The sequence below is a fragment of the Peromyscus leucopus genome, chromosome 14 (genome assembly GCF_004664715.2).
Source record: "Peromyscus leucopus breed LL Stock chromosome 14, UCI_PerLeu_2.1, whole genome shotgun sequence".
Lineage (NCBI taxonomy): Eukaryota > Metazoa > Chordata > Mammalia > Rodentia > Cricetidae > Peromyscus > Peromyscus leucopus.
The window spans coordinates 77,880,058-77,905,793 of record NC_051075.1 but is presented as its reverse complement, the minus strand read 5'-3'; the positions used below and the strand labels follow the sequence as shown (position 1 = coordinate 77,905,793).

Below are 25,736 nucleotides of genomic sequence, written 5' to 3'. Positions count from 1 at the left end.
CCCTCCTAAGTGGGGGGCGCCCTCCCTCCCCGCAGGGGTTGCACATTAAGGCCTCTGCTCCCATCTGTCTCAGAAGGCACTCAGTTCACCTGCCTGACACAGGGTCTCTTGTACACTGCTGTGAACACCACAACAGCTGGACTGCAAGCTTCAGTTTCTGCTGTCTCGGCCTCGATCTCCTGTAGATGCCATGGGACCTGCAGACACTCATACTGCTACTATACTATGCTGGCTTTTTTTGGGGGGGGGAGAGGAAATAGTTTATTTGGCTTACACTCCCACAGCACTGTTCTTCATTGAAGGAAGTCAGGACAGAAACTCACACAGGACAGGAACCTGGAGGCAGGAGCTGATGCAGAGGCCATGGAGGGGTGCTGCTGACTGGCCTGCTCCCTATGCCGGCTTTTATTTGTTTTCTAGGGATCTGAACTCAGGTCATCAGGCTTGCACAGTGAGTGCGAGGCTGTTCTCTTTTTCTTGATGAGGACACAGGTCCAGTGTCAGGCATGCAGCTGTCCAAGGTTCTGGCAACTCCTAAGTTGCATTTCTAGTCCAACTTAAAATCATGAGTGACACACATGCATGTGTGTGCAGTTTTCTTTTATCCCCAACCAGTTGCCTACAAAGTGCTTGGCTCTGTGCTTAGAACACAGGGCTTACACACACAAGTCAGACATCAAATCCTCGGAGATTTTTAAGCAGGTTGAGAGGATGGACTTGTCCAAAATACCAATTAGCATCACATTTGCATCATGTCCATTTGAACAAATACCTAAGATAGCTAACAAATAGAAAAGTGTTACTTTAAGCCAGCCAGGGTGACATGCACCTGTAATCTCAATATTGGAGCCTGAAGCAGGAGGATTATGATTGTAAGGCCAGCCTGGAAGACATGGCAATTTTGTTTGTCTCAAAAACAAAATAGGGCTTATGAGATGGCCACACTATACCATCTATAACTAAGCAGTGTGTGGAACATGATGTCTACTTTTTTACCTTATGAGAGGTAAAAGCACCTGCCATACAAGCCTGACAATGTTGAGTTGGACCATGGAACGGCGTTAGGATGGAAGGAGCGCACTGAGCCACCAAGCTGTCCTGACCAAGCACATACAGTAGTCAAATAAAAAGAAAACGTTTGCATCCCAAAATAATGTAGGGGGGGGGTGTGTCTCTGCCCCTGTTCCTTAGAGATCTGAGAAACTTCATGCTGTGTAAAGGATGGGATGAAATTCTAGAGTCCAAAGAACAGGCTTCTAGGGAGAAAATGTTTCCCAGAGGAAAAAAAAAATATACCCCAAAGAAAAGACTACTTAGGACAGGGATATAGAGGAAAGAGGATTTCTCACTATGTAAATTAGTTAACATGTCAAAGCATTTAGAGGTAACCTTTTGTAGAGTTGCTCTTTCCTCCTCTATATTTATCAAAATCTTCTGAAAGTGGGCAGACGCCTTGTAGAAGGGTTGCTGCGTGATCAGCATTTGGCTGACACCAGACAGGAGGCTGCTCAGGTCCTGCTCAGAGCAGGAGTCACTGTGTGCAGGTCCCAGGCTAACAGACTTCTACTTCTACTACCCCCAACCCCAGACATCCTCAGGGTCCACTCCCTCCCTTCCCTTCGCCTCCTGGGAACCGCAGACAGCCTGACTGCCAGCACATACTGTGGACTGACTGATCGATCGACACGTGGCATGGAACCTTCTTCCTTTGAACCCTGTAAGGGACCACACTCTACCATGTGGGCCTGAGCCCACGCAGAGCCCCTGCCATACTGTCTTAGAGGAAACGCTGGAGGATTTAGTACCATGGATAGGCCTTAGGCCTTGTAGGACAATTCATGGGTTTTGTTTGTTTGAGACATGGCTTCAGGCCCAGGGTGATCTGGATACACTGTACCATCTATAACTAAGCAGTGTATGGGACATGATGTCTACTTTTTAGCTTTTGTATAACCTTGTATTTCCTGGAATTACAGGTTTTTAATTTATTTTATTTTTAATTATGTATATGTGTGCCTGAGTGAATGTATGTGTACCTAGCTGCAGGTACCCACAGAGGCCAGAGGAGGGTATTGGATTCTTTGGAGCTGGATCCTTTATGAGCAGTTGTGAGCTGTCCAGCATGAATGCTGGGGATCAAACTCAGTCCTTTTCAAGAATAGTATGCACTCTTAGAACTTTTTTTAGGTATCTTGCGATAGGGTCTTGCTAGATAACTAACTCATGCTGGCTTCAGAATCACTATACTCCTGCCTCAGCTCCACAAATGCTGGGATTATGGACACCATAATCTTTTGTGTATTTTGCTCCCCAGGCACCCATTAGCAAGTTGCTCAAGAGAGCTAATGGAAAGATCAATACTGCCAAGGACAGGCAGAAATAAAGGAACTAAAGATAAACAGAATATTGATTCCGCAGAGTACTGTATCATCTGAACAGAACAAGGATGTCATCAAAGGTCAATATGGCACTTCAAGGTGAACACAGTAGTGAATCAGATATTTCGTCTACACTCCCAAGTCCTACCAAATTAACAGAGAAGGAAATAAAAAGCTTGGAATCCACCTGAACTGGATTAAGAAGGTTTGAGGATGAATTCATGGTGAATATTTTGAGAAAAATGGTGGCTGGTGCTGTCCTTTTAAATTGTTGCTATTATTATTATTATTATTATTATTATTATTATTATTATTTGGCTTTTGGGGATAGGGTTTCTCTGTGTAGCTTTGCACCTTTCCTGGAACTCACTTTGTGGACCAGGCTGGCCTCGAACTCACAGAGATCCTCTCGCCTCTGCCTCCTGAGTGCTGGGATTAGAGGCGTGCACCACCACTGCCCAGCAATTTTTGCTACTATAAAGCATTTCAGACAAAGTACTGAAGATAATATAATAAATGTCCACATACCCAAATGTAGATTAATAATTTAGACAGTGGGAAGCTCTAGGCTACTGAGAAGTGGCCCAGTCCACAGGACACAGCCCTGCCTAAGCCACTCTGATGCCCCCAGTTCCTGCTAGGAAACCCACCCGTTTATCCCTATGAACCCTGCCCTGAGATCTAGTTAGAGAACAGGAAGTGCCTGGGGTGTGGCAAGGGCTGTGGAAACAGCAGTCTTGCCTAAGCCTAGGACCTGGGTGAGATGCAGCCAAGATCCCCAGCTCTGCCCTGCAGCAGCATCTCAGGTGTTCCAGGCCTCTCCTCAGAGTGCCAGCGTAAGAACAATGCTCTTGTCTGATGCAGACAAATGGCCTTCCCTTTGGCCCACAATACAGCCATGGAAACCCTCACTCCTGAGCTGTACAGCAAGACTCAGCCTTAGAGGGGAAAATGGTGAACACAAACCTAAGTGGAGGGTTGGTGAGATGGTTCAGTAGGTAAAGGTACTCGCTATCAAGTCTGGCAACCTGAGTTCCATCTCTGGAATCCATATAGAGATGGAAGGAAGCTGGGTATCGTGGCGCACGCCTTTAATCCCAGCACTCAAGAGGCAGAGGCAGGCGGATCTCTGAGTTTGAAGCCAGCCTGCTGGTCTAGGTAGTGAGTTCCAGGACGGCTAGAACTACATAGTCCCTTCTCAAAAAAAAAAAAAAAGAAAGAAAGAAAGAAAAGAAAAATCCTGATTCCCCGATTGTACAGCCTATCGTTGCAGTTACTAGAGATGCTAACACAGGAGGGCCACAGACTTAAGGCCTGCTTAGGCCTGTCTTGGGGATGAAGCCCAGGACAGAGCCTTGCCTGGCAATTTCAAGGTTCTGGGTTCAATCTCCATGGACACTAACAAAACATATAGAAATGACTTTTTTTTTTAAACGTCTCATTAGAATGCTGCCAAAATGGCAAACATGGCTAGCTTTTGAATTTTGAAGTTTTCTAACTGAGTCCAGAAGTACAGAGGACATCACCAGGAGAGAAGGGGCAGATGTGATACAGAAGCAGGTGCAAGGCTGGCAGACAAAGGTGGAATGGCCTTAACTGCAGTAGCCAGCAAACTATGTGCCATGGGAACACACCTGTAACCCCAGCCTTCGGCTGAGGCAGAAGGATCATGAGTTCAAGGCCAGCCTGGGCTGTGCCAAACCAGACAACAAAATATATTTGTACCATTATTGTGATGAGCTCCTTAGAAAAAGAGATAGAGCAGACATTATTCATTATAAATAAATGGCTCATTTATGTCAGTATTCACATTAGAAAAATACATACTTTTTGAAATAGACCTATGGGTAAAATCCATACAAATATAGGTTCAAAGTTCTGCCCAGCATGGTGGGGCATCCCTGTCACCCTACCATTCAGGAGACAGAGGCAGGAAGATTAGGAGTTCAAGGCCAGTCTGGGCTACATGGGACCCTGCCTCAAAAAAACAACACCCTACATTTACACACACTTACACACACACACACACACACACACACACACACACACACGACTCCTGGTCACTGAGAGGGCTCTGCCTCTACAGTGTGGAAGGCCTCCATGGCTTCAAGAGCAACTCCTTCTGGCGGGTCAAACCTCAAGACAGAAGCCCCTGCGCTAGTGTCTATGACAGCATTCTCTTCCTGAGACACTTGGATGGTACTTGGATGGGACAAAACAAGCCCATTGGAAGTCCGAATAAAAATCTGCTCCTGTCCCTGAGACAACACTTCCTGGCACACACCAGAAATCTCAAAAGCCAGGGCTTCCTCCACAGCAGCCACAGTCTCTGGCTCTCTCTGGCCATCTGCCTCCATCCTGGACAGGAACCGGCTAACATCCCCAGCTTTGCTCCCCACACTGGGACCCCCACTAGTGGACAGTGATCCATCTGGTCCGGAATAAGGCTCTGGCTTGGGCACAGTCTTGAAAACACAGGCAGCTGGCAGGACATTCACAGGCAAGATGTTCTGGAGCGGGAAGGCTGCAGCCTCTGCGGGCAGGGCATGGCGGGGGCTGGCCTGCTGCCCACTCAGGTCGGGTGGGCTCATTTCTCTGAAGTCTCCTGCCTCTGCATTTCCCAATTCTCCAAGAAGCAGGGACTCCTCCACTCCTCCACCTGATGATGGGTTACCACAGACACCGTTGCTCTTCTGGATGGCCCCAGAATCCTGCTCTACGGTGTGTTCTGGAGCATTCTCTTCAGAAAATACTGACAACTGGGCTGGAGGCAGCTCTCTGGGCTCTGCTACCTGGGAATAAAAAGCTGACCTACTGACGTCCTGACCCAGAAGAGCGGGGTCTGCAGAGCCACTCCTGGCTTCCACATCAGCAGGTGGCATCCCAGAAAGCTGCTGGCCCGCAGGTGGTCCACTCCCGTCACTAGCAGCAGCCATCTCCCTGCAGCTTCCTTCAGAGCAGGGAGAAGACTTCTCAATGGCTACAGGGGCATAACCTGAAGGGTACAGAAAAACAACAGTCACTTGCTCCTCACCACAATGAGCTGGTCAAAATGAACTTTCTTCCAAGAAGCAGTAATGCAGATTCTCTTTGCTACTTGGGCTAGGCAACAGGTTTTTATTGGCTACTGTATCTATTCACAAAGATAGATTTTGTATTAAAAATGAGTTCCGAGAGAGTTTAGCAGGCTGATTTCACTGAATGAATGAACAGTAGGTTTCTGGAGGGGAGCCCAGGGGTAAGAGAGGCTTTCAAAACACATCCATGGACAACCCCTACCCAAACCTCACCCCTGGAAATCCTGGAAGGTTATTTCAACATAACCTTCCCAGGTACCCAGCCAAGAGCCCCGTCTTGAGGTCAAGGACCCTGTCACTCAGCCCCAGGGATGTAGGCCATATACAGGCACTGAAGGACCACTTGCTGAGAAGTGAACTGTAAGACAGATCACTCAATCCAAAGTCCAGATGAAGCTACAAGGGAAAAGTGACTAGGCATGGGGCGGCGCTCCACACTGTACTAGAAGGTTCCCTGTGCCCACTGAACACAGCTGCCTTCCCCCAGGGCAGAGCTACACACACGTTCTAAAATGGGCAGGGCCTCTTCCACTGAAGACCTTAGCATCAGGCCAGGAATCAGATAGTCCCGGTAAGTCTTTGCAAAGGCATGTGAGTATTACCAATGCTGTATGTTCAAAGTACCGAGCAGACAGGATCCGGTTACAGGCAGAATTAAAGCCAGAACGTCTTCTTTGCAAGTGTTAAGTCTTACATGTTCAGTGCAGCCATGTCTCAGATGCTAAGCCACAGATATATGTGTCCTTGGGATCCAACTCTGCCCAACCTCTCAGACCAGCCCGGGTCTACCAGCCAGTGATGACCCTGGGTGCATCTCTGCTCAACCTCTCAGACCAGCCCGGGTCTACCAGCCGGTGATGACCCTGGGTGCATCTGTGCCTGCCAGTAGGACCACTGAGCATGGGGCCACCCACAAAATATGTGATTTACCCTTGCTGGTGGCTGGAGCACATGAGGACCCAGGCTTCTGCTGGCGTCCACTGATGGCGGCAGGACACTCAGGGATGTCTGTGGACAGAGCTGCTGTTCGGGCCTTCTTCACGGTGGCCAGCCCTTCCCCTGTGGCCTGCAGAGAAAAGACTCCCTTATCTGAGAGCAGAAGCAGCCTAGAGAGGCGGAGAAATTGGGACTGGCAAGGCCAGATCGTGACTCCAACATCCACACAGATGCTCACCACTGCACCACTTACCACCACACCTTGCTCCCTGTCCCTCTTCTGTCCACTGGCTGCCCCCAGCTTCCCCTCGAGCTTCGGGCTGGAGCACTCGGGTGCACTGCTTGGGTGTGCCTCTCTCTTCCTCAGCAATTCTGTGATTCCTAACGACCTGGCAACCTGAAGGGAAACAGAAATACACTTGGCTTAGAGCAGACATTGTGCAAGTGTGTCAATTCCTATGTCTACGCCTGAGGAGAAACCCAAGAGGTCCCTTTGCACAGGGAAATGGAGTTAACAAAGAGGAAGACAACAGACACGTTCTGTGGAGCCCACCATCACCAAGCTAGCAGGACCTGCGTCGGGGTGGAGTGGAACCTCTCCTCTCCGCTGTCCTCCTAAAGCCGGCGTGACCACGGTTCCTCTCTTGCCAGTTCTTCTTCTTCCTTCTCTTTCAGTTCTCGCTCATCTTTTCCTCCCCATCTGCCTCCTAAAGCTCCCCTCCCCTGGCTCCCAGTTTCAGCTGCCTTACAAGGTTTTTGTGAGACCCAGTATGGCTTCCATCTACAAAACCTGTGTGTGTGTGTGTGTGTGTGTGTGTGTGTGTGTGTGTGTGTACGTATACATATATATGTATATTTGTATATATACCAAATACAAAGGGTAGAGACAGTTTACACTGGACTTTATAAACAGAACACCCACCAGGTGGTGGTGCACGCCTTTAATCCCAGCACTTGGGAGGCAGAGGCAGGCAGATCTCTGTGAGTTCGAGGCCAGCCTGGTCTACAGAGTGAGTTCCAGGATAGGCTCAAAAGCGACACAGAGAAACTCTGTCTCAGAAAAGACGAAAACAACAACAACAACAAAAAAAAAAAAAACAAATAAAGAGAACACCCTGTAAGATAGGGTGAGGACCAGTAGGAAGGACAGCAGAACACAAGTAATGGAGAAAATGTGGGTTGGTAAGTGTAGCACTGCCCACGCTAAATAGTGTCCCCTTACAAAGTAAGCCACGGCCACTGCTCTAACACACACATAAAATAAAAATAATCACAACATGAGTGACTATTGTCATCTATGGAGAATCTGTAAAAGGCTTTGCAAAATAATCCATTATGTTTATAATACATAATTTAAAAAATCCAAAGGCTCGTTAAGAATATATTCAGGGCTGGGAATTTAAGTAAGTTGGTGGAGCACTTGCCTGGAATTCACTAGGCTGAGTTTCATTCCCAGGACCACATGCACAGGACACAGTGGGAAAACCCGTAATCTCAGCACTCAGAGGTAGAGGCAAGAAAATCACAAGTTCAAGGTTGAGACTGAAGAGTAGTTAAGCTCAGTAGTTAAGTATCCTTTGCTCTTCCAGAGGACCTGGGTTCAATTCCCAGCACCCAGATGGCAAGTAACAACAATCTACAACTCCAGACCAGGAGACCTGATGTCCTCTTCAGGCATCAAGGCACCCATAGAGTACAAGACATACAATGTGCTGGTTGGTTGTGTGTCAGTGTGACACACACCTAGACATAGCCAGGAAGAGGTAATCTTAATTGAGAAAATGTCTCTATAAAATTAACCTGTAGGAAAACTCCGGGGAATTTTTCTGATTAAGGATTGATGTGGGAAAGCCCAGGTTACTAGGAAAGTGGTCCTGGATGATATAAGAAATCAGGCTGATGTCAGGAAGTGTTGGCACACGCCTTTAATCCCAGCACTCAGGAGGCAGAGCCAAGCGGATCTCTGTGAGTTCGAGGCCAGCCTGGTCTACAAAGTGAGATCCAGGACAGGCACCAAAAACTACACAGAAAAACCCTGTCTCACCCCGCCCCCCAAAAAAAAGAAAAAAGAAAAAAAGAAATCAGGCTGAGCAATCAATGGGGAACAAGCCAGTAAGCAGCACTCCTTCATGGCCTCTGCTTCAGTTCCTGCCTCTAGTTTCCTGTCCTGACTCTCCTCAGTGGTGGAGTATGAGTTATAAGCTGAAATAAACACCTTTCTCCCAAGTTTTGGTCACAGTGCTTTATCCTCTCAATCGAAACCATAATTTGTGCAGACAAAACACCCATACATATAAAATAATTTTTTAGAACCCAAGGTCATCCTTCTCTACATAGAAAATTCAAGACTAACAATGGTGACCAGTAACAGCTCCCCTAACCACCCAAAAAACCCCAGACCAGCGCATACCAACTGTGACGGTCTGAATGAGAATGGCCCCCATAGGCTCATAGGTGTGAACGCTTAGTTCCAGTTGGCAGAACTGTCTGGGAAGGACTAGGAGGTGTGGTCTTGGAGGAGCTCTGTCACTGGGGGTAAGCTTAAGGTTTCAAAAGATTCATGCCATTCTGAACGTCCTCTCTGCCTCCTGCTTGTGGATCAAAGTGTGAGCTCTTGTTTTGTGTGATGGATAAGCCCCACAAATGGACAGTAGTATCAGGAGATAGCATTATGAATGTAACAAATCAATACAATTAATGTAATTAATGAAAAGAAAACAAAAGCAAAAGGTGAGCTCTTAGGCGTTCCTGCCCCCATGCCTCTGCTCCACCATCACGGGCTCTACTCTCTGAAACCACAAGCCAATTAAATGCTTTATTTATTTTTATTTATTTATTTTTGTTATTCTGTTTTTTGAGGCAGGGTTTCTCTGTGTAGCCTTGGTCATCCTGGAACTCACAGAGATCCACCTGCTTCTTCTTCCTGAGTGCTGGGATTAAAGGCGTGCGTCACCACCACCCAGCCAAATGCTTTTTTAAAAAATAAGTTGCCTTGATCATGGTGTTTTATCACAGTAATAGAAAAGTAACTAAGACACCCTATCATAGCACAGACCGAGGTAGCTTGCCATGGAAATGTACAGACAGGAAGCTCCATCGGGTCAGTGGGAAGGAAAGGCAGCTATGGGCCGCACAGCTTTTCTTTTTTTTTTTCAAGACTGATTTAAGCGTATGAATGTTTTGCTCACATATATGCCAGGGCACCGTGTGCACGCCTGTTGCTCCTGGAGGTCAGCAGAAGAGAGCCGATGCCCTGGAACTGGAGTTACAGACGGTTGTGAGCTACCGTGTGAGTTCTAGGAACTGACCCTGGGTCCTCTGCCAGAACAAGAAGTACCCTTAAGTACCCTGGAGCCATCTCTTCGGGCCTCCCGCTGCCTTTCTAAGCACGCACACTGCATGTGTGACAGTTTGTTCTAAATACAGGAGACTGTGTTGATCCTTGGTAGCAGTGTGAGAGCCAGAAAGTAGCACCTAAATCAGAAGAGGACACTGAGACCCAGGGGCGGGCGCAGGTCTGTCAGGGCTGGTGAGGGGGCTTGCTCCCTACACAGCGGGGCCAGAGCTGAGTTCCAAAAGAAGTTTATCCAAAACAAGTCAAACCATTTTAGCCTCAAACTTATGTTTTCAAAAAAGCTCAACCTAGCCAAAGGCAGCAGGGTGATGAAATAAGAATTGTGTCAAAACAACCAGAAACATAAGCACCAGCCCTGTAATACACAGGAAAGCAGGCCCCAGAGAGAGCGGTCCATAGGTGAGTGCACCTGCCACTCCGGCAGAGGCCCCGGGTTCTGATCCAGCACCCACCTGGCGGCTCACAACTACCTGTAACTCCAGTCTTACTGGATACAACACCCTCTTCTGTCCTCCCTGAGCACCAGGTACACACATGGAACACAGGTATAGATGTAGGCAAACACTCATACACATAAAATAAATCTAATAAAACCCTTTTTTAAAAAAGAAAGAAGCTGGCAGTGGTGGCGCACACCTTTGATCCCAGCACTCAGGAGGCAGAGGCGGGTGGATCTCTGAGTTTGAGGCCAGCCTGGTCTACAGAGTGAGTTCCAGGACAGCCAGGGCTACATACACAGTGAAACCCCATCTCAAAGAGAGAGAGAGAGAGAGACAGAGAGAGAGACAGAGAGAGAGAGAGACAGAGAGAGACAGAGACAGAGAGACAGAGAGAGAAAGAGAGACAGAGAGAGAGAGAGAGAGAGAGAGAGAGAGAGAGAGAGTTAGCCCTGCACATCAGGGCACAGGGGACTGTGGCGCTCTCAGTTTCCTTTGAGCTATTACAATTTTCAGTTTTCTGGTGGGTTTATAATCTTATATTAATAAAACAAAAACTTCACTTGACAGGACAAGGCCACCCAGTGGCTAAGTATGAAGATGTCTTACTAACAACACGCTCCCTTGTTCACAGACTCCTTCCCTTGGCTAACTAAGAGCAATGCTTTGCCCCTCAAGATGGCACCTCGTCATTGTTTATCTCCAGGGGCTCCTGAGAACACAGGCCAGAGCTGCTGAGGTAGTCCTGACACATCCTCTTCACCACGTCATACAACTCTTCAAACTCCTTGTACACAGCAGGAAAGACAGGCTTCGCTGCGGGACTTCTCTCAACCTTTGTGAAGGTGAAGACGAGCAGAGTTAAACCGAGACAAGACAGGGACGGCAGAAAACGACCCTGAGGAGAGAGGGGCTGAGCGCCTCGCCCTGGGAGTGCTCAGTGGCCAGCGCCTCCTCCACTTCCAAGTGGTACCCATGTACGCCACCACCATGCCCAGCTCTGAGAGGCCAGCTTGGGGGTGGGGTGTCAGAAAACAGACCCTTAGGGTAAAGGCCACAAACCCTGGGACTAGGGTGACCCACAGGGAGCATACAGTTGGCAAAAAGGCACCTTTAGCTCCTAAGGGGCACATTCCCACCACCTAGAGCCACCATGGTTTTCTCACCCACTTGCTCCCTCACAAAGTTAAAATAGTCATGGGAGTGACAGCGGCTGGCTGAGACACCCACGCAGACAAGCTCTGGGACTAGAGCTCTCTTTAGCTCTGTCCTCGGGAAGGAAAATAAACTATTCCAAACGGCCTGGTGCATTCTAAAGTAGGGAGGCTAGCTCATGGTATGCTCAAGTTAACCTCTACCTTGACATACTACAGCGTCTCACCTTCGCCACAAGAAGTTCACACAGGGTCACCACCTGAGCCAGCTGAGGCAGGACCAATTCCACCAGCTCCTCTCGGCCACACTGCTTGAGAGTCTGCCGAAACAAAGAGTTGGCCACCTTAGACTGGAGTTGGTGTGACTTGGGCAGAAAGATCCCCAGAATCCAGCTGTATGTAGTTTCACACTGTTGCCCAACAACAGAACAGCATGGTCAATTCTGGCTTCAAACACGGTGCCCTACAGGAGAAGCGGCTAACTCCAAGTGCCAGGGGCTTGGGTGCAGAGGAGGGCCACACACACAGCTGCAGAGGAGGGCCACACACACAGCTGCAGAGGAGGGCCACACAGCTGCAGAGGAGGGCCACACACACAGCTGCAGAGGAGGGCCACACACACAGCTGCAGAGGAGGGCCACACAGCTGCAGAGGAGGGCCACACAGCTGCAGAGGAGGGCCACACACACAGCTGCAGAGGAGGGCCACACAGCTGCAGAGGAGGGCCACACAGCTGCAGAGGAGGGCCACACACACAGCTGCAGAGGAGGGCCACACAGCTGCAGACAGCACCCAGGGACTGGCAGGCAGGCAGGCGGGTGGAAAAGCAGCCCATGCTAGGCTGGGAGAAGCCCAAAGACTTAGATTTCCTTCCAGGGGTGGCATATGGAAGGAGGTTATGCTCTGCTAACGGTGGGGTGTTGCTATGTTGCCTAGGTTAGCCTCGAGGTCTAGCCTTAAATGGGCCTCCTGCCTCAGTCCTCTACCAGAATGCATCAAAGCACCTGGTTCTGGAAGGAGGTTTTAGGCAGGTGGTATAGGGAGAGGAGGGGGTGGGTCTGCAGGGGCGACAGCAGCAGGGGCGACAGCAACATAAAAGCAAGAAGGTGAGGCCTTGTTAACAAGGGAGGTGCGGCAGACGGGGACAGAGAGCCTGTCAGGTCCAAGACAGGGATTCGGGCGGGTCAGGGAGAAGACAGAGGCAGAGCCAGGGGTAGCAGTTTAGCTCAACACTTGGAAAGATTGAGGTAGAAAGATTGGCAGGGCCAGCCTGGACTCCATAATGGAAGTTTGAGGCCAGCCTGGGCTACACAGTGAACAATGTCTCAAAAAACTAAACAAGGCCGGGCAGTGGTGGCGCACACCTTTAATCCCAGCACTCGGGAGGCGGAGGCAGGCAGATCTCTGTGAATTCGAGGCCAGTCTGGTCTACAGAGTGAGTTCCAGGAGCTACACAGAGAAACCCTGTCTCGAAAAACCAAAAAAAAAAAAAGAAAAGAAAAAAGAAAGAAAGAAAGCAACTAAACAAAAACAAGGAAGAAGAAGGGAAGGAAGGGAGAGGAGGGAAGAGGAGAGAGACAAGAAGAGATGGGGCTTCTAACTGGAGCACCTAGGGGCCCTCCATATCACAAGGCTGGACAGGACACCAGCTGGCGCACTCTCCACCACATGGAAGATGGGGTAGTACACAGCCCACCCAGGTAGAGAGTTTTCTTTCTTTTGGGGTGGGATTGGTTTTGTTGGAGAAAGTATTTCACTATGTAGCCCTGGCTGGCCTTGAAGTGCCAGAGATCTGCCTGCTTTTGCCTCAAGTACTGAGATCAGAGGTGTATGCCCAGCCCCTGGTGAGTTTTCTGATGAGAAATGTGAGGCTCCAGGGAGAGGTCCAGTCAGGAAGTACAAACATGGAAATCTGCAGATTGGAAACACCAGGTATGTGGCGTGTGGGGAAGTCATGTGGCCCAGGCCTAGAGAGAGTAATCGGGAGCTGCCAATACCTGAGGGGACCAGAGAAGCTAAACAACTTATTGGCAAGACAAAAGTCTTTCACTACAGGGCCTGCAGGACAGCTCGGTCCGAGCTGCCTCATAGAAAATGCTCCCTAAATGGTGCTGATGCTGAGGCCATCCACCGACTCCAAAGGCTCCACCTCACGTCTCAACAGTCAATCATCCAACGTTGCCAGGACACAGGAATGGAGCAAAGCTGCAACTTTGTAACACCACATGCGCCTAAGGCATGTTCCCGGAAAACCGCTCTCTAGAAAGCCAAGTCTTAACCACTGAGCCATCTCTAGCCCCATGGCCTGGAACTCTCAACCCTCTTGCTTCAGCCTCCCGAGTGCTGGTGTTTCTAGTGTGCACCGCTACACGAGGCTACGATGTTGGTTTTTTACTTTTCACTTCAGAAACCTGACAGTGAGCCAGGGATGCTGGCCCAGGCCTGTAAACCAGCACTCAGGAGACTGAAGCAAATAGATGGTGAGATCAAGGCTAGAGGGAGCCTACACATTGTGAGCCTGCCTCCAAACAAACAAGAAACAGGGGAGGCAGGTAGGAAGTTGTGACATACTGCATCACATGCAGGCTACAAGTACACTGTATCAGAGCAAGTTACCTCCCGGAGCTGCGCTTCCCTGGAGATGCTCAGCCCTGAAGGTGCAGCAGGGTGGGGGTCTGGTGGGACAGCTCTGCTCTGCTGGAGGTGGGCTGTGCTGGACTCGGCCTGGCTTGCCCAACTTCCATTCCTAGGTTCTAGGTATTTCTCTGGTCTCAGAAGTGCTGAGGGACTTCTACTTTCTGATTCAGGTACCACTGTCTCTTCAACTTCAGCAGGCGGACTGTTCTAGATAAGTGTTGCACACCCAAAAACAAAGCAAAAGGAGATTTTGAAAAATCATGCACTATTTCCATCATGCAAACCTTACAGTAAAAAAAAAAATGTCCAGTCAAATACAAAGAACTTTCAACGCTATTTTTCTTTAGTTAACATTCTTTAACTATAATGATACATTTTAAACTTTCCCAATGCGTAGGAGTCGGAGGCCAGGATCTCTGTGAGTTCAAGTTCAGCCTGGTTACACAGTGAGTTCTATGACAGCCAGAGCTACATACATTGTGAGACCCTGTCTGGAAAAACAAAACAACAACAACAACAAAAGAATGGAACCCACGGGGCTGGAGGGATGGCTCAGGAGTCAACAGTGCGGGCTGCTCTTCCAGAGACCAGAGCTGTAATCCCAGCAAGCTCGTGGTGGCTCCCAACCATCTATAACTCCAGTTCCAGGGACCCAGTGCCCTCTTGTGACCTCGAAGGACAAAATGCACACATATGGTGCACAGACATACATGCAAGCAAAACACCCATAACACACAAAATAAAATGAATTAAAAAGAGGAAGGAAGGAAGGAAGCCACTAGGTGGAAATTTATAACGGAGTAAGTTGGGAATTTGGCTAGGGAACTGAGCCCAGAAGATGGGTTCAGCTTAGAACTCCAGAATTCCCACTTGCCAGTGCAGTCCCCATTAGCAGAGCCACCACCATGAGGTTCAGCTGGGTTTGGCCTTTTCTGAGTCCTAACTCAAAGAGGAGCAACTATCTCCTATTTCCTCCTCCTCCTCCTCCTCCTCCTCCTCCTCCTGTCTTTTTCTTTCCAGTGCTGCCCAGAGCCGAAGTCTGATCTTAAACTTCCTGAGTAACATTCCGGGCTTCCTTCCTGGTTCTCTGAAGCTCCCCTCCCCACACGCAGCCCCCTCGGCTGCCTCATCTCCAGCAGCCTGGCTTTGGTTCCTCTCTCCTCCATCTCCTTAGTTTGCCTTCCCTGGGATTTCTTTTAAACTCAAGTAAACTGTCCTCAAGCTTTGTTTGTATCCGTTCTTAAATTCTTTATTAATGAGACTAAGACTCCTAAGAGGGGATCTCAATTTCCCAGAGGGGACCCCAGTTTCCCAGCTATCATGCAATGGCTCTGCTGGGACTCCCGAAGATCCCATCAACACTTCTTTTCTGCCTTTCAATTGTTTAATTGGCAGAAAGAAAATGAACTCATTCCTGCACCCCCCAGACAGCATCAATAGGACGTATCTCAAAAAACAAAACCAAGGGGCTGGAGAGATGCCTCAGTGGTTAAGAACACTGGTCACTCTTCCATAGGACCGGGGCCAATTCCAGACACCCACACGGCAATTCACAACTGCCTGTAACCCCAGTTCCAGGGCATCCTCACACAGATATACATGCAGGCAAAACTCCAATACACATAAAAAAATAAATAAATCTTTAAACAACAACGACAACAAGTCAGACTTGGTGGCATGTGTCTTTGATCACAGCACTCCAAAGGTAGGCCTAAGCAGGCAGATCTCTGTGAGCTCCAGGCCAGCCTGGTCTACATAGTGAGTTCCAAGCCAACCAGGGCTACACAGAGAAACCCTGTCTCAGAAACAAAAACAACAAACAAGAAAGGGCAGGGTAACTTAGGGGAGACAAATAACTGGCCGATTCAGGTTGGTTAGTAGAGCTTGTTAACGTGGAGACCTGTGGTTCAGATTCTCCAGGCAGACAAGCAATCTACAGCTCTCTTCAGGGGTTAGCTTCTGCTCCCTCTGGTCAAGACAGGGCAGGGTGCCTTCCGTCCTCATAAATCTATGTCTTACTTTTGGCAAATGGAGGGAGAGCTCAACAATCCTTCCTATTAGGTACCATCTGCTCTCTGATACCCCACCACTGGCCTCCGTCCAACTTGAGAATCAGAATGGCTTTTTGTTTTGTTTTTTGTTGTTAGTTTTTGAGATAGGATTTCTCTGTGTAGCCCTGGCTATCCTGGAACTTGATCTGCAGACCAGGCCGGCCTTGAACTCACATAGATCTGCCTGTTTCTGGCTCCCAAATGCTGGGATTAAAGGCAGTCGCCATCACCCAGCTCAGAGTGGCTTTTCAAAAGTTGAAGCTTTCCAGGGCTGGAAAAGATGGCTTAGTGGTTACGAGCACACATGGCCACCAGACCTGAGTTTGGTTCCCAGGACCCTTATCAGGGGGCACGCACGCACTTTTAAATCATAACAAAATTGGAGTTTTCCTTCTATGAAAGGCTACAGTGTAGGCTCTGAAGCCAAAAGACTTGGTCTGACTCCACTTGGGACTGAGACCTAGGAGTGCTGGGCCTGGGCTTGATCAGTCACCCCTCTGGGCCTCACTGCAGTAACTTAAGTAGGAGTGCTCATTGAGAAAAATGTGCAGGGCTGGGTGTACAGCACAGGCTTTAATCCCAGCACTGGGGAGGCAGGGGCAGGTGGATCTCAAAAACAAAGAAAAGAAAAGAAACTACAGGGCCGGGAATGGCCCAGTGGCAGAGCTCCTGCCTGGAAGACCAAGTCCTTGAGAGCGGTCCTTATCACAAAGACTGACTGGAAGAGGAGGGGAGGGAGGGGAAGGGGCGACAGAGAGAGGAGGAGCCGTACAATGAATGAGAGAGAGACTGATACCCTTGGCACAGGGACTGCCCAATGTCTGCACAACACAAATGGTAGCTGGGCTGTTGACCCCGACGCTGAACGAAGGCAAGATAACATTTGCAATCCCATCACAAGGCTGTCCCAGGACTCTACCACCAGGCCCCAGAACAGATCTCCTGGGCCCAAATGTTATCTGTCCGGACCTCAAGGTACTAATGTTAAGCAAACTAGCTACCAGCTTCACCCACCTTAGAAGCCCCTGGTCCACTGCTGGGAAAGAGGCCACAGCGGGCAGGCACTTCTTCCCACTATGGATTATGCCCCAAACCTGACCTTTCCCACATTCCTCGGCCACCTGAGTACCAGCCAAGAATGCACTATGACATGTCATACAGATCAGATCTAGACAACCACGGCCATGTTCACCAAATGTTCTCATCTAGCAGGGCCACAGACAAAAGACACATGCCTCCCATTTGTTCAGCACCAGTGAGACAACTGTGGGTCTGGGACCCTCAGGACGCGAGGCCGGAGCCCCATCTGACACTGTTAACATTTAATTGAAGTGCTGCGGGCCGCAGAAATATATCATAAGAACTCAGCTGGTTATGGCAAAGTCACTACCTGGAGGGATCAGGGAATTCCTCCAGAGGAAGCCAAATCCCAAGGAGTTTTTGGTGTTACTTGGCTTGTTATATATCAACTGTCTTCTGTTATGAAAATCATGTCTGCCTTCATAGCTTTCCCAATTGACTTTTCCCTAAGAAGAGCTAACAGTGTAGACTGAGCACTCTCTGGACATGCACATTCCAGGTATTTGGAGAACAGCCTCAGGAAAGGCTTTCTCTGGAATCAGATTATCTCCCTTGGCCACTTTCAAGGACTACAGGAAACACCACCCAGGTGGGCGCCCAACTTCTGAGGACTAACAATGATAACAGGCTGGGCGGTGGTGGCACACGCCTTTATTCCCAGCACTCAGGAGGCAGAGCCAGGCGGATCTCTGTGAGTTCGAGGCCAGCCTGGGCTACAGAGTGAGTTCCAGGAAAGGTGCAAAGCTACACAGAGAAACCCTGTCTCAAAAAACAAAAAACAAAAACAAACAAACAAAAAATGATAACAGCCCACGTGCAAGTCTCCTGACTTAAGGTAAATTCCACAAGGAGACACCGCCTAGGAAAGGTGGACGTTAAGTAATAGCTTTACACAGTCTAGCTCGGACCCTCCCTTTATATACCGGGACTTCCAGGGCACAGGTCGGAGAAGAGAAAAGAGAATCGAAGAACTAGATGGGTAAGAACTTGAGAGGAACAAACTGAGATGGGGAAGAACTAGATTGAAGGGCTATAGGAGAGTACTAGAGGAACAAGATGGAAGATGAGGAAGAGCCAGATGGGGAAGAACAAGATGAGGAAGAGCCAGATGAGAGAGAAGGAGATGGGAGAGGAGCTGATAGGGAAAAGAACTAGATAGATGAGAACCTAGAAGGGACAGAACTAGATGAAGGAATTTAGATAGAACCTAGAGGGGGGAAAATATTGATGATGGGAAAAAATATTGATGATGGGAAAAAAAATATTGATGATGGGGGAAAAAAAAGAACCTAGAGGGGACAGTAGAGAAATCAGGCAAGAAAGGAGCTAGACATGAGAGCAGAATAGAAGCTGTGTAGAGAGAGAACCATCACAGAATAATAAAGTGTATGAACTAAGGAGTTTTGTGTACATAGTTTTGTGTTCATTTCTTCTCGTTAAAGATTAATTATCAGCTGGTTGTAGATTCTTCCCGGACCCTGGGAGGGGACTGTCGAGGGGCTGGACTCCCGTAGATCCCGATATTGAAGGAGGGTGGGGGAAAGCTCAGATAACCGCTCTGTCACCAACAGAAATATTACCTGCAGGACACGCCTCACTGCCTCCGCCTCTTCTGTGCAGAGAACAGCTGGTGTGTGCAGTGTGGGGGAAGCCAGGCCTCGGGTCTTTGAGTCTATGCACCCCACGCTCAGGCTCCCATTAGCTTTCTCCGACTGCAACATCTCGGGCTCCAGCTGGCCATGGCCTGGATTGAGTTTAAAATGCCTCGCCAGTCCCCCCTTTCCTATGTACGACTTTTCACAAGTCTGACACTTAAAGGCCTTGGGCCTCAGGGCACAGCCCTCAATGTCAAAGCGCCCTGGCTTCTCCCTCTCTTCTTCCTCCTCGTCCACACTCAGCTCAGAGTAGTCGTCGGAATCTGACAGGTGCCCATCTGCTAAGTCCTCTGTTTTGATGAATTTATAGTCTCTGGCTTTATATTTGGGCGGCCGGGATATCCGTCCAGACCGGGTTTTCACCTTTAGAGATTTCTTCAACGTCTCGGTATGTGCTGCGTGCAAGCTGGAAATGAGCAGACGTGCTGAACTGGACGAGACGGGTGCTACCGCAGGCGGGTCAGAGGCTGCCGGAGGGCTCAGAGTGACCCCGTGCCCGTGTGCGGCCGGGGGGGCCTTGACTCTCCTCCAAGGGACCGGCTGCAGGGCTGGCAGTGGCTTCTGTACAAGCCCCTGAGGGGCAGGAGGTTGAGGGAAGCCTCTGAGGAAGCGCAGCTGTGACCCGGTCCTCCCCAGGGCCTGCACCCTGAGCAGCTGCGGGCTGGAGACACAGAGCCCCAGGCTGGAGCTTCCCTCGGGGAGCTGACTTTGTCTTGCCGTTTTGGGGTGGATGGTGGCCAGAGGGGGCACTGGCCTCTCCTTACGTTTTGCGTCACCAGCTGTCACCTTGAAACAAATGGCTTCAAGTTGCTTAAACACAAAGAGAAAGCGGGAGAAAGAAAAGAAGTATTACAATTCTCCACATCGGTACTGCCCCCGCCCCCAGCTGTGAGCTACCTAAATCGGGTGCAGAGAACTGAACTTGGATCCTCTGAAAGAACAGTACACGCTCGTAACCACTGAGCCATCTCTCCAGCCCTCCCCTTTTTTATTTTTTGGTGTGTCTGCGTGTGTGTGAGCGTGTGTGTGTGTGTGTCTGTCTGTCTGTCTGAATGTAAGCTATGTGTTTGCAGGTGCCTGAAACCGCCAGAGATCAGATCCTCTGAAGCTGGAGTTGTTACAGGTGAGCTGCTAACGTGTGATGGGAACAGAACTAGGTCCTCTGGAAGAGCAGAAAACATTCCTAACCACTGAGCCATCCCTCCAGCCTTCTTGACAGTTTTTTTTTTTTTAACTTTATAACAGTATCAAAGATGACTGGAGAGATGGCTCAGAGGTTAAGAGCACTGGCTGTTCTTCCAGAGGACCCGGGTTCAATTCCCAGCACCCACATCACAGCTCACAGCCATCTGTCACTTCAGTCCCAGGGGATCCAAGCCCACAGACACACAAGCAGGCAAAACACTCATACACATAAAAGAAATTTTAAGAAGAAAAAAAATCATAGTCAAGTATGGCAGTACACATCTTTAATCCCGTAATTCTGGAGGCAGAAGCAAGCAGTTCTCTGTGAATTTCAGGCCTGTCATGGGTACAGTGAGATCCTGTCTCAAAAGATAAAACATGCTAGGCAGTGGTGGCACACGCCTTTAGTCCCAGCACTTGGGAGGCAGAGGCAGGCAGATCTCTGTGAGTTCGAGGCCAGCCTGGGCTACCAAGTGAGTTCTAGGACAGCTAGGCCTGTCTCGAAAAACCATAAATAAATAAATAAATAAATAAATAAATAAATAAATAAATAAATAAAAAACTAAATAGTATCATCTCAATCTGAGAGTGGCGACATACAAACTTGTAACCTCAGCAATCAGGAGAGTGAGGCAGGAAAATTGCCACAGGTTACAGACTGGCCTGGGCTACGTAACAATATGTTATGTATCTGTCTTAGCATCAACCGTCACGAAAGAAGACAAAGCCACCTCCTGTAGCCTGACTGCATGTTCAGGACTCGGGAGTTGTTCTTTGGGAATCCATCCTCGTGGATGCACGAAGCTCCAAGAAGTTCATTGTCTCTGAATGCTGAGCTCCTCACTGTCCTGTTTATGGACAGGTGCCTTCTAACCGTTCTATCGTCTGCTCAGAACCTCACTAGTGTGCATTTATTTACATGTGTTTCTCCAGGAACACACACCTACAAGGTTGCAGTTTCAACAGTTTTTGTTGTTGTTGTTTTAATCCAACAAAAACTCAACTGTTTCTTTGACCCAGCAGTTCACTTTCTGGGTCCCAGGTTTGAGGCAGCGCTGTCTGTAATAGTCAGACACCTGCCAAAAGGGCTGCCTTCAACATCACTCTAGAGTATGTACTGAGCACAGTCTATGAGAGCTAGCCATGTGTGTCAGCAATGAGCTGACCGAAAGAGGTCAGGGACAGCAGGAGAGACCAGGTCCCTGCTCCTGCAGAACAGAATTAACTAGCATTTCTTCCAGAGAGGGTCACCAGTCAGGCCATGAGTTCGTACCCTCGGCATAAATTAAAACCCTGGACTGGTGGCCACTTGTCATGGGAGGCTATCCTGTGCACTGGAGGACACTGGGTGGTGTCCCTGCCTTGACCCACCAGATGCCGGGAGCATCCCCAAGGTTTCTCCAGGGGGTGGGGATGCAGCTCCACTGATCTGAGACCAGCAAACCCTCTTCAGACCCAATCCTCTACCAGTGGGGGGTTGGCCACAGTGTCACACAGGATAGAACTGTCACTGAAGTCAAGCTGGAATGCCCCTTGTCTGCATGCCTGGTACACTGTTACAAACAGCAGACCCTTTCTGTAATTATGGTGTATGAAGAAGTATACAGAGTAGGTGCAAATGTCCTGTGACCACCCAATTCCTGGGCTACATTTGACTCAATGACAGCTAGTTTTACTGTGCAAATCTTCCAGAACCATTGTTTGATCCCTTCCCTGCACGTCACCCAGAGTATTTCTCCAAGCTCTTGGGATATACCAGACATCATAAGGATGAATGCATACACACACCTTGTTTTAGGGAAACTGGTCGAATTCATTGATCTGATATCCTGACTGACTTAAGATGTGTACCATGTGGGTGGAGCGCTTGATACTTTGTGTCTGTTTCATTCAGCTTTGGTCCCTAAATCCCTCTGGCACCCATTTCTAAACACCAGCTAAGTCCTAGTCTCACCCTGGGGTCTCTCTTGCCCTTCCTCATTTTCTGAAGTTCTGTAAGATTGCCTCTCCTGGGACAGATCCCCTAGAGCTGTCTTTTCAAAAGTTTCACTGATGACTCTGAAAGCAGACAGATCTCCAGAAGCAGATAATAATGTCACAGTGATACAACAGAGGCATTAGAGAATGTCCCAGAAGAGATCCTCTCTAAGGTACCTTGAAGGTTGCAGTGAATTTTGTCAGGCATGCAAGGCACTTTGGTCTAAGGGAAAACAAACGGATCCATGGAAGCATGGAGACGTGCACAGGTCTTAGTGGAACTGAAGTGTACCTGTAGGGTAGGCGCAGGAAAGGTGGGGACCCGAGTCCCAAAGTACCCCAGAGGAATGTGTCCACTGCCTTGTACTTCTGGGCCACTGTCCCCACAGTGAGCCAGAGTCCTCAGTCCTGGTTATCAGTGAGCCCGACTGTACCCTGGCACAATGCCTCTCCTCTGCTGCCTTTTCAGCTGGAACCGAGCCTTGCAAATGTAGTTCAGATAGCGCCTTTCAACACCGCGGCTTTGTGTTCTGAGACAGAAACGACTTCTTCTCTTCTGAATGGATCTTTGTACCCGTAGGTTTTGGCCTTGGTTAGATATCATCTGGGTCATGCTTCCCTTTCTGCCTTAGGGGCAGAGTTCATATCTGCTTGGCCTTTGGGTTTTCGTGGTACAGTTTAGGCTGGAAGATCATCAACAGAGCAGGCCACCAAGGTACATTACTGCAAGTTCAGCTTGGACCATCTCCATCAGATCAGCTACCAACCACAATTCTATCAAGCCAACCTTGCTTTTATTGGATGGAAATGATATTATCACCTCTTTCCGAAGCTGCCATATCAAATTCAAAGTTGCGGCCGTATTTAGCAGTGTGGTAGAAAGGCAGACTCTAGAGTATACCTGCCTGAGACCCTGGGCACAGTCACTCAGCCTCTCTTGAGCTGATTCCCCAGGGGCTAGAGAGATACAGCTCAGTTGGTAGTGTTTAACTTGCCATGGGGTAACCTTGAGTTCAGCGTCCAGCACTGCATAAGCTTGGTGTGTGAGTGTGTATGTGTGTATGTGTGTGGGTGGGTGGGTGGGGGCACAGGCATTCTAGAGCCTGTTGAGGAAGTATTAGAAATTCAAAGTCAGCCAGGCACGGTGGTGCACACCTTCAATGCCAGCAAGGGCACAGAGGCAGGAGGATCTCTGTGAGTTCGAGGCCCGCCTGGGCTACCAATTGAGTCCCAGGAAAGGCGCAAAGCTACACAGAGAAACCCTGTCTCGGGAAAAAAAAAAAAAAAAAAAAAAGAAAAGAAAAAGAAAAAAAAATTCAAAGCCATTATCAGTCACACATCAAATTTGCAGCCAGCCTGAGAAATGAGACCTAATCTCCAATAAACAAACAAAAAGCAAAACACCATCGTGTGGCTGCTGACAACCATGTCACTCAGTGTGGCGCAGAGCGGCCCTTGGTGGAGGCTGTACCAGTCATGTTCCACATTCTGACTTGCTGGACAGGGCCTGTCGGGAGACATTGCTTCTACAGCAGCACACCAGTCAGGAAGCTTATCTAGGGCGCCATGCTTCCTGCAAACAAGCAAACCAATGTCCAAAGAGGTTCGTTCACGCTTCTAGAACGTGCTTCTAGACACAGGTCTCCAGACTTTTTCTTTTCTTTCTTTCTTTCGGTTTTTTTTGTTTTTTGTTTTTTGTTTTATCGAGACAGGGTTTCTCTGTGCAGCTTTGCGCCTTTCCTGGATCTCACTCTGTAGACCAGGCTGGCCTCGAACTCACAGAGATCCGCCTGGCTCTGCCTCCCGAGTGCTGGGATTAAAGGCGTGCGCCAGACTTTTTGTTAGATTTATGATGTGTGTGTAGGTCAGGGGGCAACTTTGTGGGGTCAGTTCTCTGCTTCCACCTTTTCCTGGGTTCCGGGAATCAAGCTGAGGTTGCCAGGATTGGGTGGTGGCAAGTGTCTTTACCCACTGAGTGAGTGCCTTTACCAAGCTGGGTCATCTTGCTGCTTCAGCTGTCCAAACTTTTTATTTTTTATTTAAATTTAAACTATTTCCTCAACTGACTGTCCAGTCTCGATGACCAACTGGAAGCAAGCCTTTGCAGCCAAAAAAAATCCAAACCCATGCTGAAGACTACTGCATTCTACTCTCTACCCTATTTGTTCTGGTGGAAGTAGCTCTCTCTTTTGGCAGTTCTAAAGTCAGATGTGTTTTGTCAATTCCAACATCAGCCGGTAAAGGGGATGTGTTTCTACGCTTGGCATGGAGTACCTCCAGTTTCAGGAGCTGCCGGGATCCTCCCAGAGCCAGATTCTAGTTCCTACTCTCCCAATAGCCAAACGCTGTGTGCGCAGGGAAGTAAACCCGGGATGTTCTGCAGGACAGTGCCTCCGTATGTGGATCTGCTACTGTACTGGACAATGTTTTGCCAAAGTCTACAGCAAACTACTGGAGTGTGTGCTTAAAACTCTGCCCCAGGTCTGGGCTAGCGGCTGCTGCGTTCCGGCAGAGCTCACTATGATGTTTGCTTTTAATCTACTCAGTTCTGGGCTCCAGTGTCAGAAAGTCCTCCCTTGTTACTCCCAGCACGTGTCTTATGCTATCCGCTGGGCGTTGAAAGATACGCTTGACTTTAGTGTAGAACCTGCCACACTACCAGTGCTACATAAACACAAACGCCTCCCAGGAGGCTGGGAGGGGCATGGAGCAGAGGCAGGAGGATGACCCGAAGAGGGCCGGGCGCGCAGGGTGCATCACTGTGCCGTTTCCACGGAGCTGGGTTGGGGATGTCCTAGGTTCCGAACGCCGGCGACACCGGCCACCTCCGAGTCTCTCCACCCCCCGCGGCGCCTCACCTGGGGCGGCAGCAGGCGCGGGGCTCCGGCGCCCGGTCCCCGCTGCAGGGCGGCCTGCTGGGCCGCGTCCCGGAGCCGCTGCGCCGCGTCCTGCAGCACCAAGGCCGGTGGCTGCGCCCGAGTCACCTGCTCCAGGACCCGCCGCAGCTGCTCGGGGTCCAGCGGGGCCACAGGCACGGCGCTGTGGCTCTGGCCCGGAAAAGCCGAGCCACTGCCGCCGCCACTCCCGGGCTCCGGCTCCGCGCCCGCCATGGCGGCCGAAGCGGGGACTCGAACCCGCGTCGCTTGTAGTGGCGGCGCGGAAGTGCGTCACCGGGGAGAGGGCGGAATCTACGAGTGCCCCGCAGGCCAAGACGTCTCCGAGGCTTGGAAGCGGATCCCGTACTTAATTGCTGCCCCCTCGCGGAGGACGCCGCCGGAGGCCTCAAATGGTTCGATCCTCAGATGTCACCAGCTCCATGATGATGTCTCGGATCCCGGGTGGAGCTCTTCGGGGTTCCAGAGACCCCGATCCACAGTAATCCCTACCCCTAACGTTCAAACGTCTTCCGAACCCCACCTGATAAATTTGGGGTTATAGACACGCACTACCACGCCTGGTTTTATGCGGCGCGGGAGCTGGAACCATTGCCTTTTGAATGCTAGGACAAACACTCCACCAAGTTAAGATTTAAATTCGGCTTTTTTCTTCTTTCTTTTTTGAGACAGGGTCTCCTGCTGTAACCCTGACTGATCTCGGGCTTGTGGCGATCCGGCTGTCTCAGCCTTCCGAACACTCGCTGGTCAGTAGCAGTGGGGAGCCGGCTAGTTTGGCTGTGCAGTCCTGAGGTGTTTTTAGAGACCTCTGCTCAACTGAAAAATAGTTCAGCCAAGGGAAGGATTTCGGGACAAACCAATGTGGAGCACCGCTGGGGTTCATTATGAACAAAGTTTGACATAGATTTAGACGGTCGTGG

The 25,736-nt window shown here is 49.5% G+C and overlaps 1 protein-coding gene across 2 annotated transcripts; it reads right to left on the bottom strand.

Moving 5' to 3' along the window:
* Positions 1–3,828: 3,828 nt before the first annotated feature.
* On the bottom strand, positions 3,829–25,061 carry Znf839 (zinc finger protein 839). Of its 2 annotated transcripts, XM_028883787.2 has the most exons (8): positions 24,781–25,061; positions 18,686–19,570; positions 13,954–14,181; positions 11,565–11,657; positions 10,869–11,018; positions 6,645–6,788; positions 6,386–6,521; positions 3,829–5,373 (listed from the first exon to the last, which is right to left on the bottom strand). In XM_028883787.2, exons 1-8 carry the CDS (start codon positions 25,030–25,032, stop codon positions 4,439–4,441), a joined length of 2,823 nt encoding a protein of 940 aa, XP_028739620.1. In that variant the 5' UTR covers positions 25,033–25,061; the 3' UTR covers positions 3,829–4,438. The 2 variants fall into 2 exon arrangements, with proteins under 2 accessions (XP_028739620.1, XP_028739621.1); XM_028883788.2 differs by lacking the exon at positions 13,954–14,181 and having other exon boundaries at positions 24,781–25,060.
* Positions 25,062–25,736: the final 675 nt, after the last annotated feature.

Excerpts from the sequence above, each read along its gene's own strand:
- Znf839 (XM_028883787.2), bottom strand. The coding sequence starts at position 25,032 with ATGGCGGGCGCGGAGCCGGAGCCCGGGAGTGGCGGCGGCAGTGGCTCG. Across the intron at positions 11,019-11,564 it reads GTGAACTTCTTGTGGCGAAG|GTTGAGAGAAGTCCCGCAGC; the intron begins GTGAGACGCTGT and ends ACCTTCACAAAG. Across the intron at positions 6,789-10,868 it reads TGGAGATAAACAATGACGAG|GTTGCCAGGTCGTTAGGAAT; the intron begins GTGCCATCTTGA and ends GTTTCCCTTCAG.